Here is a 15,968-nt window from a genome sequence, read left to right as displayed (position 1 = left end):
CAGGATTAGGCCATTCTCTCATATTTTCAAAAACTAGAAGACTTGGAGGCGATTTTCAAGGGACAACTTCTTCCCCAAAGTATTGATAAATGATTCTAAACTACTTTCTTCCAGTTACCTATTGCATTTCATCAATTTTCAACCTAAAATCTAAGGTTTTCATGGTGGAAATTGGGGGTTTGGATAGAATTAGGAATTTTTGTATAATTAGAATTTAGACCTTGATTTGGGATCGGATTCCAAAATTAATTATATATTTGGGCTCGGGGGTAAATGGGTGAATGGGTTTTGGTTCGAACCTCTAGTTTTGACCAAGCGAGCCCGGGGTCGGTTTTGACTTTTTGGGGAAAATATTGGAAAACTTGTAATTATGCATTGGAATTGATTTCTTTAGTGATAATTGATATTATTAAGTTAACTATGACTAGATACGAGTGGATTGGAGGTGGAATCTAGAGGAAAAGCGGTGTTTGAGCTTTGAGTTTGGTCGCGGTAGCGAGGTAAGTGTTGTGGCTAACCTTAGCTTGAGGGATTAGGTATTGTTGTCTATTTGCTATGTGTTTGGTTGTTGAGTACGACATATAGGTGAGGTGACGGGTACCTATACGTTGTTGTCGGATCATAGCATGAGAGTGAGTCTTATTCTTATGATTGTTGTATTCTTTATTCGTATTGTTCATGCTTAAACTGGTTATTCTTCATGTTGAACAATTCTTATCATGTTTTACTGGAATTGGATATTTGTTGAGTATTGACTTGAAGTTGATATTGATGTTGGGAAACTAAATATTGATATAGGGCTTGTTATTAATAATTTTATTGCCCGGTTGTTATTGTTTTGTTGTTTGGGTGAGGAAGAGTGTAAAGCACTAAGAGTGACCATGTGCCATTGCATATTTATTATCATGTGAGGAAGAGTGTAAAGCACGAAGGGTGATGCCGTGCTATTGCATATTTATTATCATGTGAGGAAGAGTGTAAAGCACGAAGAGTGATGTCGTGCCATTGCATATTTATTATCATGTGAGGAAGAGTGTAAAGCATGATAGGTGATGCCGTGTCATTTTATATTTATTATCATTATTCATTTTATTTGTTATGGTGAGGACGAGAGTAAACGCACGAAGGGTGATGTCGTGCACTTGTTTTGATGTGTTTCTTTACTGTTCTATTCTCATGATCTCATACTCCCCTCAGAATGTTTTCCCTTCCTATTAATATGTGTTTAATTTCTATTTTCTATTATTATGCACGTATATTGTTTAACTACACAGGTTTATATATATGTCTTGTCCTAGCCTCGTCACTACTTCGCCGAGGTTAGGCTCGGCACTTACCAGTACATGGGGTCGGTTGTACTGATACTGCACTCTGCACTTTTTGTGCAGATTTTGGTACTGGACCGTGTTGATCAGAGTTGAGTTGCTACCTTTAGTCCAATAGGAGACCCAAGGTAGATCTGTCGGCGTTTGCAGACCCTGGAGTCCCCTTCCAGTTATCCTAGTTTTCCTGTTTTCTTTTAATTCGAGAACAATTATATTTTCTTTTAGCCAGTATTTGTAGTGACTCTTAGAAATTCATGCATTGTGACACCAGATTTTGGGTAATCGTGTATTAGTACTTGGATTACTATGAATTTTCGCACTTCTTTACTCTGTTTTGGTTTAATTATTGTTATTTACTGATTTGGATAGTGGTTAGCGTATTAATTCTTTATTTGTTGGCTTGCCTAGGATTCTGAAAAGTTAGGCGCCATCATGATCCCAACGGTGGGAAATCCGGGTCGTGACAAATAAAAATATCAATAGTAACACAAAAATATCATATTCTTATCACTCTTCCTTTTCTATGGGCCAAGAGAACACTGTTTTCTAGCATTGGATTTTTACCTACCTATACTTATTTTCCCCCCTAATCAAGTTTTAACTTTAATTATATGGCCATAAAAAGTTTACCAGTTCTATACAAATTAGTTTTAAATAGGTATCCCTTGATTGTAGCCTTTTAATTTAGTAAATCCCGAAAAATTCTCACAATTCCTTACTTACCTAGACAAACCCCAATCTTTCTAAAGGATTTTCCTCTTTCTCTCTTTGAAATCAACCTTCTTTATACACCGATCCTACGAGGTTTTTTTTATTAAAGCTCATAATTTTCTCTAATAATGGCGAATAAAGGGATTAACTTTTATCGATTTGAATTTTGCCATGACGGAAATTTGAAGCTTTTCTGGGCTACTACCCCTTTTCTTGTTGGTGTTCCAATGGCGAGTTAGTTGATCACGTCCAAATGCACACCTCAATAGAGATATGTAACGGTCGTCTGCAATAATAAATACATAACTAGGAGTCAAGGTCGAATCCACTAGGAGTTATGATGGGAGTTAGGGGTATGTACTTGACGTAGGCAAATGGGCTATCTAAATTGCACTTCCACAACAAGATTTTTGTTTCTATGTCTAATATTAATCTAATGATTGAAAATTAAAGATAAAAACTAGAGATAATTAGTTTTGAGGGTTTTCTATTTGGATTAAAGGCCTAGTGTTGTGACCGTAGTCTAGGTGTTTGCCTGATGGGTTAAAGACGTTAATGCTTGTGTAGTCGATTGGGGTGTATTATAGCTCACAAATCTATGTTACCCACTCAATACCTCTAAGTCAGTGAGTGATTTTGCCTAATTTGGCTTTCTCAAGACCAAGTGGGTATCTACCAAAACGGTTGATAAGAGCTCAAGTCGTGTTATTACTATCTCTAGGTTGAACCCTTTAACTGGGTTAATCAATCTTTCAATTGACCCAATTCCTTGTTAGCTAAGTTATCCTAGACTAAGTCCATCTTTCTCAAGTAGAGACTAAGTCAAATAGGCATGAATCAATATTTGCAACAATCAATTCTACAATTGAAGCATGAACTTAAGCTAAATAATAAACACACAACCATAAACAAGCACTAAATCAATCATCCATAAGGTTTACAGACTAGGGTTGTGTCACAACCCTAGTAGAAGTCTAGCTATTCATGATAGAAAGTACAGAAAATAGAGAAGAAGAGATAATTAAAATCATATTGGAAGATTAAAATAAATAAATTTAATGTTAAAACACCAAAATAATTCAAAACTTCCTAAAGTGGCAAAGAAAAATGGCTATAGCACTTTCAGATAATAAAAAAACTTGACCTAATTTGTGTCGTATATTCATACAAGGCATAAAATCTCGGACAAAAGTACCCCTCGGGAGGTTCTGCAGGTAGTACAATTCCATGTACGGTCCGCAGATTTCTTCATCTATCAGGAACTGGAGTTCTGCGGCCGCACATTTTTGAACCGCGGCTGCGAGGCAATATTCTGAGGTTGCACATTTCTGTTCTGCGACCGCAAGGCAACTCTTCTGCGGTCCGCACAATTAGGATTGTGGCCGCACAATTTTTGTGCGTTCCACAGTTCACAGAGGCTCCTGGACTTGGTCTTTTTGCATACTCTCTGATCTTCGACTCTTAGCCCAGTTTCACGGCCGCACAATCCATGTGCGGTCCGCACTTTGTACAAATTCTGCTAGATTCTTCTTCTTGGTTTGCGGCCGCAGATGGAATTCTGCGGTCCACAATTTCTTCTATGGTTGCAGAATTCCTTCTGCCGACTGCACATTTATGCTTATGTGCCTTTTATTGCCTTGTATTTCGGAAAACTCCTTTTTGATTTGGATTTCATCTCGGGAGCTCAACTTCCATCATTCTTGCAATTTTGCACAATTTCATCAGTTTTGAGAATACAATTCAATGTTTTTAGGCTAAAATAAAAGCTAAATGGCGCTAATAAGCAGTCAAAATCCCTATTTATCACTAGTCGTAGATGTATATTAATTATTTCTCTGTATTATTCGAATTGAAATGGTCAATCAATAAATTTTGAATGTGCTTTACTCTCCACCATTGACATCCATTAAAAAGCTTCGAAGATTTGAATTCGAATTTTCAAAAAATATTTTTTGTTTGGATTGGGTGTTATTTCAAATGATTGGGAATATTATATGGAGTTTATATATCGATTTTGAGGGTATTTGGTGAACATTAGATTTGATTTGGTTGGATTTTCATATTGAAATTCGAAGAAGATTCAGAAGAACACACCATATACAAAATATATACAAATTATATTCAAAAGACATATCGTATAAAGTAATATGAAAATTGTATTTAAGTTGTATGATATTGAAGTTATATTTAATTGGGTAAGGATGATGCATGAAAGTTGTAGATAAGTTGTATATTGTATAATTAGTTGCGTGAAATTTGTTTTTAGTATGTATATTATTGTAGATATAACAAATTTTATATTAAATTTGTATGAAATTTATTTTTAACGTGTATATTATTGTACCATACATTGTTCTTTTTTCTTAAAATAGGTAATTATGGCAAAGAGAGAGAAGAATTGCGCTAATTATGGCTTAAAATAGGTGACACACAACTAGAAGGAGCCTCATTCATATGGAAGGACAATTTGAATTTCGTTCCCTTTAGTTACACCATTTTCCAAGTAAAGAATCTCGTAATTTAATGCACTAATAATGTGTTATATATAAATTATAATAAGAAGTTGTTTAGGGCGGATAATATACAAAATTTGAACAATTTTAGTAAATAAATTTCAAATATTGTATAAGAACGAAAAAATTCCTTCTAGCATTTCCATAACCCGAAAATGCACGTCTAAACATCATTTGATTTTTAATAAGATTTTGGTGCTCCGCCTGTTTTGGAAAAGTTAATGCTGGGAGTCCACATTAGGGTTGTGCACGATCAGATCGGATCAGATTTAGCATATTTTAGATTCAGATTTCGTATTTCGTATTTCGGATTTCGGATTTCGGATTCTGAAAAGGGCAATCCGAATCCGATGAATTAACATTGAATTAGATCAGATTTTAAACATTGGATTGGATAAGTTTTCGAATTGTCTGATCGGATTGTCACAAAATTGCTGGTTAGGATTTAGGACCATTCATCTCCTAAAACACCATTCATCTCTTAAAATACCATTCAATCACAATCAAAAAAATTGAGTGAATAAATATCATTTATCTCATAAAACACCATTCAATCAGATTGAGATTCACTGTTTTTGGTTGTGGAATCAGTTGAAACATCACTTTTACCAAAATTTTCAACAATTTAAAGTTCATTCGGTGTCTCTGTCTCATCTTCCATCTACCAAAACAAAACAAAAAAATTAAAGTAAAATCAAAAGTTGAAGAATAGAACATGAAAGAGACATAAAAAACAGAAGAGAAGAGAAGAGAGGCGGAAGAAAGAGACATAAAAATCAAAGTAAAATCAGAAGTTTGAGACTTTGAGTCTTTGAGACTCTTTAGTCTTCACTGAAGAAAAGAGAGGCGAAAAAATCTAAGTGAGTGAGGGGTGTGTGTGAAAAATGTATAAGCCTAACCCTAAAATTTTAGTGTAGTATTTATATAAGTACATATAATTTCAGATTTCGGGTCAGATCAGATGAAAATCATATCAATCCGAATCCAATCCGAAAATCCAAAATTTTATAAAACACAATCCGTATCCAATCCGAAAATCCGAAATCCGAAAATCTGAAATAGAGTGGATCGGATCGGATTTCGGATATCCGATCCAAATGCACAACCCTAGTCCACATTACTATTAAATATTGCTCGAACGCAATTTTTACGAGAGTTTAAGTTTTAATTTGCACACCGATAGAATATAAATTTTTCGTATTATTAGATAAAATTGATTTACAATCATAGGTAACTCTTTATAATTTGGAGAATATAGTGGGACTTTGCTATATACCCAATTAAATTATAGTGCAAAAATGTTACACAAACGGTGCATAGTGCGTGAAAATAGCAGGTGTTAGTCAATTTTCGGATTGATAATCGAAAAATATCTAGCGTTTGTAAAGTCACTGAAAAATAGCCATTGTTTTGCTGAAACACGGAAAGTTTTATCATAATATGCTGGATTATGGAGCTCCTGCATATAAATTAGGAGTGTGCATATTTGGGAAAATTCGAAATCCAAACCGAAATATGATTTTTTAGATTTTTGGTTTGGATTTTCGGATTACGGATTAGATTTTGGATTTAATTTTTAAAAATTTTGGATTTCGGATTGGATATTGAATTTGGTACTTCGGATTTTTGGATATCTGAAATTTCAAATTTTTTATACTTTGTATTTAGTCAATTATCCATATGCCAATTGTAATAAGTTCAATACCCTACCCATTAGATATTATCTCATATATTCAATATTAATTACTAAGTTACTGTAACACTTTCTATTTGGATATAATTTTACTATTGTTACTTCTTATCGGCCGTCTTAATATGTTTGTTATATGTTTTGATAATTATTTCGTTACTTGAATACTTTATTTGGATGATTGCGGCAAGAATGAGGAACTTTTCAAGCAATTTAACATGAGTACTTCATTTGGATGTTAATTTTTGCAAAAAATAAAACATCTCAACTTGTACGCTCAAAACCGAAAATTCATAATATCCAAATCGATTAATCTGAAATCAAACTTAAAATATTCGATCCTTTCGATTGTCATTTCTTTAATCCGAAAATCAAAAATCCAAATCGAAATTCTCATATCCAATCCGAACTTTCCGAACATCCACCCCTAGTATAAACTTCCATCATATTATGTTGGAACTCCAACACATTATGCTGGAATCTCATATATAAAAGTTTTGAACTTCAACATATTATGCTGGAATTTTTCTTGATTTTTATGGGTGTTTTTGTTCAGATTTTATATTTACATGAAAAATGACTAAATTAAAATTATTTTTGAAATTGTGACTATTTTTCAATTACCAGTTATAAATCTGGTATTTCTGATTTTTTTTTTTCTCGCATAGTGCTTTAGCATTTGATTGTCGGATGGTTCCTATCATTACATGGCAATTGGACCGGTCCAATCTGAAAATCAAAACCAAAATAGTACATTTATAAAAGGGCAAATATCACTTTTAGCCCGTGACCGAAATTATTTATATTAGGTAACCGTAAAAGTACATAAAATCTATATATTTTTTTGTATATAACATATGATTAGGAGCGGTTATACATTATATTTTCCCTTAATAAAAATCACGGGATTAACTTTCTTATTATCGATAAGATTCGGACCTTTGATTTTGTAATTTACAGTTTCAGGTAAGCATTAACTATGGGATAAAGCTCTTTGTCATGATGTACACAATTTTTAATACAAAAAGACAACTTAATTAATACTGTAATTCAGTTTAAAAGAAATAACCTATAGCAGACAACGAGTGCAACACATCCATTTGAAATTTATTATTACACGCCTAGATGCTACTAGAAATTCGGTAATCAGCGATCACAAAAATCGACCAGCGTTGATCGGTTTTGGCAATTACCGACCAAAACGCGTTCAAACACGCGTGGTCGCTATTTTGGTGGTCGTTTTAGTATATTGGCCAAAGTTGGTCGGTTTCTTGAAAAATAAATTTAGCGGGAATCAAAAATAGTTTCCCGCATTTTTGCGCCAAAGAAAACCGACCAAAGTTAGTTGGTTTCGTAAAAAAAACAATTAAAATTAAAATATTTTAAAAAACCGATCAACTTTGATCGGTTTTTGGCCGATTTTTTGACCGACCAAAGTTGATCGTTTTTGCCGAATTTCTAGTAGTAGCTAATTCTTAACCTTCAACTTTTCAATATTTTACGTTCTACTCAAGTTTTAAATCTATAGCTTGTCGAAAAAAAAGGTCTTAATCTATAGCTTGGAAATTAATACTCTGTAGCTTATAAAATACTAATCCGACGGACCCAGTCCCACCCAGAGGTTTTATAGAAGCTCTTAAACCAGGCCTCTAACCTTATGGATCTAAATTTGAAGCCTAAATGGGGTAGAAATGACACTAGGTAGCCATTCTAAAGGGTTGATATTTAGGAATTAACCAATATGTCTTAAATTTGAACTTTTCACTTTAATTTTTCGGGACATAAATACCCTGAATTGTCCTAAAATTAAGAGTATTAATTTACATTTTCAAGCAAAATAAGTACTGGCTAATTTCTAAATAGCCGCCTTAATAGTGGCTCTTTGTGCACTTCCGGTCTGAACCCAATTGTTATAGAAAAAGTTACATGGAGTATCAGATTAACAAATCCGTGGGAGCTTTTCTTGTTCTTTCTCAATAGAATCTAGTTGTATATTTTTGTTCTCAACCTCTTTTTTGTGTTAGAATTTAACTTAAACACTATCATATCACTTAAAAGATAATTATATGAATTTTATGTAGCAACGATAGATTAGTAACCTGCAAAACACGCTAAATAACATGTTATAGCCAGAAAGAAACTGATGGTATCAAATTTGTATATAATTTAAATCCTTTTGTACTATTAGTTTATTCAATTTGAGGATTTAATAATGTTTTGGAGAAACTTTCACCTTTCGATAAAGAGACCAAACTGATATCTGTTAACATTGTGACTATTCAAATATTATTATATGGAAGGAGTATATTCATCTTTTAAAAAACGTGTGTCAAAAGGTTTATAAGTTCGACTTAATTTCTTTCTTTTGGCGCGTTAGAAGACTAGTAGAAAACCAATGAAATAGTTAGCATTTTGAATTGGTTATAAACTTACAATATTAAGGGCAAGCATAAGACACAGACGTGACATCATGGAAATTGTTGATAGAAATTACGTTGTTTCTGCGTGTGGGGAAATACAACTAACGGTATGGAAGTTCCGTTGCATTCGCTAAATAGAGATTATAAATTACTATTATTTTTGATAGTGGTGGGGTTTGATTAGTTTGTGTTTACCTTGATTAATTTAATCGGGTCCATATCACCGAGACTTATACAAATGAAAAAAAACAACCGATTATTTTTGTCTCTATCGTGATTTAAACTTGAGACATTATGATTCTCCTCCAATTTAATAGTAATCACGAGGCTACACTCTTGGACACTATGGATTTTTGTCTTGCACAATTTTTTAAAGAATTTAAGTTATATTTGATGGTGTATATACCTTTGGCCACATTAGATAAAGATTGGTCACATCTGCTCAAAGATTGCTTTTTTTTCCCCACATCTTCCTAACCCCATCATCTTCTCCATCACCACCATACTACCACCAACCCTTCCACAACAAGAACCTTCTTCCATAACGATAGATTCAATTTTTTGCCGATTTTTAACAACATTCATCACAAAAATCCTTATACAAATTTCAAATTCAAGCTCAAACTTAAAGCTTCAAACTTGTTAATGGTGTTTTTTGAATTTTTATCAAAATTAATTACCTAAGTAAAGTTTTACTCATCAATAATCACGAATTCAAACTAATTTTTTAGGTCATGGAACACCAAAATCAACAAGACCTGATTAAATTTTCAAGCTTTTTCAAAAAGTTAATAATTGTGATTTTTACAATATCCAATAGCTCTTATGTTCTTCTTCTTTTTCTTTTCTTCTTAGTCATGGGGTTGGAGAGACGAAATATGAGGTGGTAGATAAAACTAGGATGAGGATTGGGGACGAAGACGCCGGGGGGGGGGGGGGGAGATAAAGCTGAGTTTTGGGGTTGGGAAAGAAGTCATGGGTTATATTTTTTTCTTTAATTTAAAGGAAATAGTTAAAAAGGAAAAAAAATTTAAAAAATTAATTTCAAGTGAATTTTTTAGTTTTCACGCGCCTCTTTTATTTGTAATACACGCGTGTGACACATGGCAAAAAAGGTGTGTAATTGACACACTTTTAAAAGTTTTGGTGTGTAATACTATTCCCGTGTTTAACAAGTGTGTAAGCGGGATTTGAGTACAAAGTCGATGGGTAAAGTATGTATTTTGCCAAACCTATTTGAGAAAAAATTACACTATATATATTAAGACAAAAATATTTTTTATTTATATATAATAGATGTTGAACCCACTTTGGATGTTTATTTCTTTATATTTTCAACGCATTTACTGAAACTCCTAGCTTCGCCACTAATATTAGGTTTGTTATCAAAAGTTACTTGTTGATACAGGAAAACATAACCTGATTGAGTAATAAATTTAGGAGGCGTTTGGACATAAGAATTGTAAAATTTTAAAAAATGGTGAAAAATAATTTCAAGTGAAAATGGTATTTGAAATTTAGAGTTGTGTTTGGACATAAATTTCAGTTTGGGTTGTTTTTGAAGTTTTGTGAGTGAAAATTTCGAAAAACAACTTTTGGGAGTTTTTAAAATTTTCGAAATTTTCGAAAATGCATCTTCAAGTGAAAATTGAAAATTTTATGAACAAACGTTGATTTAAAAAAAAGTGAAATTTTTTTGGGAATTTTTTTTTATGCCCAAATTCTTTTTCAAAAAGTGTCCAAACGATTTCTGGTTGTGGTAGAATGAGTCTTCGGAGAAGCAGTACGATTACCTACACACAAAGAGAGACTTGTCAACAACTACACGTAATTATCAATGGATAAATTATTTGCAGTTGCAATGGTATATATATATATCCATGGTCAAAAGAAGAAATTAAAAGTAATATATAAATGCCACTAACGATAGTTGAATTATTAAGACCTATAAATTTTGAGATCTTTTCTTTTTAAGTATTTATTTTGAGGCTCGACTAATTTATATCTGTATCGCTTGAGGTTCAAGAAAAGGAAAACACGCTCAACCAAGATTTATAAAATCCAAGATCTCAATCTTACCACTTTAACAAAATCCATAGGAGGAACGAATTATTTGAATGAATAAAAAGAGAATCTGTTTTTTTTTATTTGTCAATTTTTTTTGGTGACATTCATTTGCCTTTGACATTCATAATATATCACACAAACACACACACATGACGAGAAACGAGGAATCTGGTACAAGTCTATACGCAAAAAAAATCTTTTTTAATTAAGAAGAAGAAGAGGAGACAAACATGCTTTTAAACCTCCATTTTTTCAATTTATGATTGGAGAGTGGAGACTGGAGACACTTCTATGCAAGAAATCAACCAGTCAAATAAGGAAAATAAATATGAATCTAAGAGGACTTTTCTTTCGAGTCAAATGAAATTTCACAAATGTTGCACATGGAAAAAGATATAAAATTCGCGCACAAGGAAATTAAACAAAAGTAAATACAGCATATAAATAGTAGCAGTTCTCTATGTATGTTATATATATACACCCCCTTAATCAAATTTAGCAAATATAGAGGCCAAAAGCTAATTAAAAATACTTAAAATGTGATATTTTGTTGAAACAAAATCGTTAGATATGTAAATAAGTTATGATGGTTCGTGTGAAATATCCTGAAATTATAAGGTATCATAAATTAAAAGCACTAACGCGACTGTTAAGAATCATGGTGAAACATATAACGTTTATTTATACATAATTAGAAGTTTTGAGTTTGAACCATGCAAACAAAAAATAAACTCACGAATATCAGACTCCTAGTGAAAATAAAAATGATGCATGTGGAACTTGTATCCTAGTAAGCTTCCACGTTGATTGAAGGAATGAAGAGCAAACAAGCACCATGCAGGAAGCCTTCTGGTCACCATCTGTGATCTGTTCACACTTCACAACACTACTCGATTTTTTTTAAACAGCACATTTAATGTTATTATTGTTCTTGTGTGCATTATTTTTAACTCCTTACAATTGTTTTTATTTTCAAACTTGCTTTGAAATATTTTTCTTTAGCAGATGATTTGTCAGAAATAATATTTTTATAAGATAAGCGTAAAGTCCATACACATTACCCCTCTTCAGATCCTACCAGTAGAAATACACTAAATATTTTTTTTTCCTGAAACGACCAAGACCCTAATGGAATCTTATTAGAAGCATAAGGTAATATGATATATTGCAAAAAAGTGTACATCCTTGTTTGTATCTTAAAAGACGTTATTTCAGCTGAAAACATTCTATGCGCGCTCCCCTTCTTTCTTTTTTGTACATATTTTACTATTTTCTAATTAAAGTCAAGTAGTATATTCTTTATCGGAATGTAGTTAACATTATAAACTATTGTATACTTATGTAGAAACAACAAATTGAATCTCATTAAATTTTAATATAGTCGAATCTCATTAATCTTCAATGTAGTCAATACTCGCGATAAACTTTATCTTTCACATGACACAATCATGTAGATTTCGAGATACAATTTTTGTAATCAACCATGAAGAGGAGGTTGTCCCAACCTATATAAGCGGCTTCATAAAATCTTTCCCTTTGAGCTAACTTTTGACTTGAAATTAAATCGAACATGATAAAATGACCAATTAAATCTCACCAATTTTTCTTGCTAGTTAAATCCTTTTTACTTAATTACATTAGAAAAAGAAAAAAATATCACTCTTTTTGATAGAGTGCGAGAAGCTCTAAAGGGAGTGCCAATAGCATGATCTTAAAACTTAAATAGTACTCCCACCTACGTGTCATTTTATGCACATTTTATACGTAAATAGTATATATATATATATATATATATATATATATATATATATATATATATATATCATATTAATATCCCTTGTTCTATTCCTCACCCCCACAAGCCAAACCATTCTCCTACCAAAAAAAAAACCTCCTCTCGTTTCTCTCTTTGTTTCCACCGGCGCCGTCCTCATTTCTCTCCTTTGAACCCATAATTCTTGCACATATAGCACCATTTTTGGCCGAAGTATTTTTCTTTTCAGTCCTCTGTTCTGTAATGGCAACGGCACCGGTCAAGTCACAGCCACTGCATTATTTCTCTTTACCCCAGTTGAAATGGGGCCAAAAAAGTCACACTAACACCAACCACCGCTTCCGCCGCCGCGAGTCTCCTTCGTCTACAGCCGATAACCACCTCAGCCCACTCCAACCCGCCGACTTGAACGGTGGTTCTGACTCCGACAAGCTCCCAGTAGAAGAACAAAGACAAGAAAAACATGTAGAAGAAGAAGAAGGGCTAAAAGAGGAAAAAGTGTTGTGGAATTTAAGGCCAAGAAAGAGTGTAATGAAGGTGGGGTTAGAGGCTGAAACGGCGCCGTTAAAGAAGAACGTTGAAATGGAAGTTGAAAGCAGTAATCATATAAGGTCGCAGAGGGTGAGAGATAATAACGTGGATAATGGGCATGGATTCGGGTCGGGTAAGAAAGAGAAAAAGAAAAAGTTATGGATCTCGTTGTCAAGGGAAGAGATTGAGGAAGATGTCTATTCTATGACTGGGTCAAGACCCGCTAGGAGACCCAAGAGACGATCCAAGACAATTCAAAAACAACTCGATGTATGAAAAAAGCTAGCATCTTTTTGTTGTTTTTTTAATGCTTTTGCTTTCTTTTTTTTGTTCTTATGGTCTGCTTCGTGTGCTTGTTTTTTTGCAGAATGTTTTCCCTGGAATGTATTTAGTAGGTCTCACGGCTGATTCGTTCAGAGTTAATGATACTACGGTATAGGCTCAGCTCTCTCTCTATGTCTGTGTTTTTTTACTTGGCATACTTTCTTTTTTAGTCTGTCCCAAAAAATGTCATGCTTCCTTGTTTAGAAGTAATTTAATGTTAAACTTTCTATTTTATCCGTAATGAGATGAGTTTTAACCACAAATGTAGATGACTTGTTTTAGATCACAATTTTCAAAAGTCTCTCTTTTTCAAACTCTGAGCCCAATCAAACATCCGCCACATAAATTGGGACGGAGGGAGTATTATTTTTGGCAAATGTGATGCTTTATATGATGTTAAGATAGAATTGAGAATTGCATGTTTGTTGCAGAAGTAGATATGGCATAGCTGGTGTATCCAAACTTTTCCTTCTATGGCAAAAGGTCTGGCCTTTCTCATGTTGAGTATTTGTGCTTTTGATGGTTCTCTATTATGTTTGGATTTATTTTATAGTGTTTTAAGGGCTTAATATTATGGATTGGAGATTTTGCAAGGATTGAGGAACCAAGGGGGAAAAGCTTAGAGCTTGAGCATTGCTGCATTTATGCCTCAATTTTGGAGGTATAATGTATTGAATTATGTAGAAGCAATAGGATAGCATCTTGGGATTGTATCTAGTGTTCGTCTAGTTTATTTCAGTTAAAACTATATGGGTATATTTTGAAAGATTTTGGTTGCAATGGTGTAACCTAATGTATGTAAAGAATAGAATTTGAGATATGGATGGACAGAATTTGTTACTTTCTATTGTTATTTGATTTTCCGTCATAATGTGGCTTGACAGTCTTCCAGACTCTGTTTGGGGGCAGGGGACATTCGCAAACTGATTCTGTTTCGCGAATGTCAATGGAGATGCTGCTTGCTTTCCTATATTGGGGAGGAGATCTCCAGTTTGTCTGGAGCTACACATGACAAAGGGTGAACAATCTATGTGCTTTCTAAACATACTTCTTGATTTTGCATGAGTCATGGTTAAGACTTGAGGATAACTTTCGAGTCAGTAACTGAATTATGCTAGGGGAGTTATTTTCTTTGGATATTGCAAAAGAAAACCGAGTATTAAGTTTTATCGGAAAATAGCATGTAAATTAATGTTGCCTTGAGATGTTTCTTGTCCTCCAAAGAGTGATGTACAAACTAGTTTTGCTCTCGTAACGAATTTCTGTGGCAATCATATGATACAAACGTACAGAATTCATAGGGATCATGAAATTAGAAAGTTTGTTTATAGATTTTCAAAGTGCAAGATTTGGTCGAATGTCGTTTATACTCTCAAGCTGTGTTCTCTACAGTGTGCAGCGAAATCTGCCATATAATTTTCAAAGTTTTAATGCATTTTGATATCTGGACAATATTGGTGCAGTGTACTAAACTCTACTTTCAGACAGTCTTCCGTATTAGTGCTGAAAATGTACAGTGTGTATTGGTTTCAATTGGGAGATTATTTCCGTATGATCTAGCAGGATTAGTAAACTCCTATCTCCTTTTGGTCATTGAAATTAAGTGCATCATGTTTATGTGACTCGGGAAGGATTGGATTTCTTTTTTCCAACTTAGCATGTATTGTTATATTGGGTAAAATATGTCAGTCAAACTTGAATATTAGAATGTGTCCAAGTATACCAGTTTTGGCTATAGGACATACTTGAGTCTGTTAGAACTGGCAAGACCAGAAAAGGAAGATGTGAAGAAGATCATCTACTTATTCTGTTACTAGCTCTGGCGAGTAATCTCCTCCTCTTGGAGATCATAAGAGCATTTCCTAATCGGCAGATTCGCCCAACCTTTTCCTGCAGGTAAGAGATTTAACTTTTATTTAGAAAGCAAAAATCTTCCAATTTGGTGTAAAGAAAAGTAGGATGAAGCAAACAATGAAGGATCACACAACAGCTTCTGTAGGATCAGCAATTCTGCTTTCCCCAATCAGCTTTCTTTTGTCTTTGCAGTCTCACTTATTAAATATGGTGCATGGGCTTAGATTCTTTCTCATAATAACAAATGATCCTTTTACGATCACTGTACTTCACCGGACCATCACTGCATTTCTTAGAAACATATACATAAAAAATCTTGGTTGAGAAAAGAGCTACTGGAGCCAGTTCAATCTGCTTGATGCACAAATATAGTAGCATCTTCTGCATATCCCTGTACCATCGCCTCAGCCTTCCCGTCAGAATACATAATTTTTAACTAGGCTGCTGGGTACAGAGGGTCAGAAATTGAAGTTTTGAACCTTTTTGGAAACTTGGAAATTTTGAGGCTGTTTATACTTTTCATTTATAATCAATATTTAGTTACACCTCTTGGACTGGTATGCTTATATATATATTTTGTTTTCCCCTATAAAAGGACAAAGGAATGTATGATCCCACAGGAATATATACTTACTCTTGATACTCCGCTTACTCTTAAATGGGTGTTCTGACACCTTGTATGTAGTTTCCAGCTGTTTTTGTGTCTCCTGTGACATTCATTCCCTCTATAAATGAGACTCCTTTTACTAGTTATGGTGT

General features: G+C 33.5%; 1 protein-coding gene across 1 annotated transcript; it reads left to right on the top strand.

Moving 5' to 3' along the window:
• The first annotated feature begins 12,561 nt into the window (after positions 1-12,561).
• Positions 12,562-14,192, top strand: LOC107805966 (uncharacterized). Its single transcript, XM_016630084.2, has 3 exons — positions 12,562-13,301; positions 13,399-13,464; positions 13,787-14,192. Exons 1-3 carry the CDS (start codon positions 12,744-12,746, stop codon positions 13,790-13,792), a joined length of 630 nt encoding a protein of 209 aa, XP_016485570.1. The 5' UTR covers positions 12,562-12,743; the 3' UTR covers positions 13,793-14,192.
• The last annotated feature ends 1,776 nt before the right edge of the window (positions 14,193-15,968 follow it).

The sequence above is a fragment of the Nicotiana tabacum genome, chromosome 1 (genome assembly GCF_000715075.1).
Source record: "Nicotiana tabacum cultivar K326 chromosome 1, ASM71507v2, whole genome shotgun sequence".
NCBI lineage: Eukaryota > Viridiplantae > Streptophyta > Magnoliopsida > Solanales > Solanaceae > Nicotiana > Nicotiana tabacum.
This window is presented reverse-complemented; position numbering and strand designations above follow the sequence as displayed.

What these genes read in the sequence shown, in the direction of transcription:
- LOC107805966 (XM_016630084.2), top strand. Translation starts at nt 12,744, where the DNA reads ATGGCAACGGCACCGGTCAAGTCACAGCCACTGCATTATTTCTCTTTA. An exon ending in CAATTCAAAAACAACTCGAT is followed by an intron (nt 13,302 to 13,398) that starts GTATGAAAAAAG and finishes GTTTTTTTGCAG; the next exon opens with AATGTTTTCCCTGGAATGTA.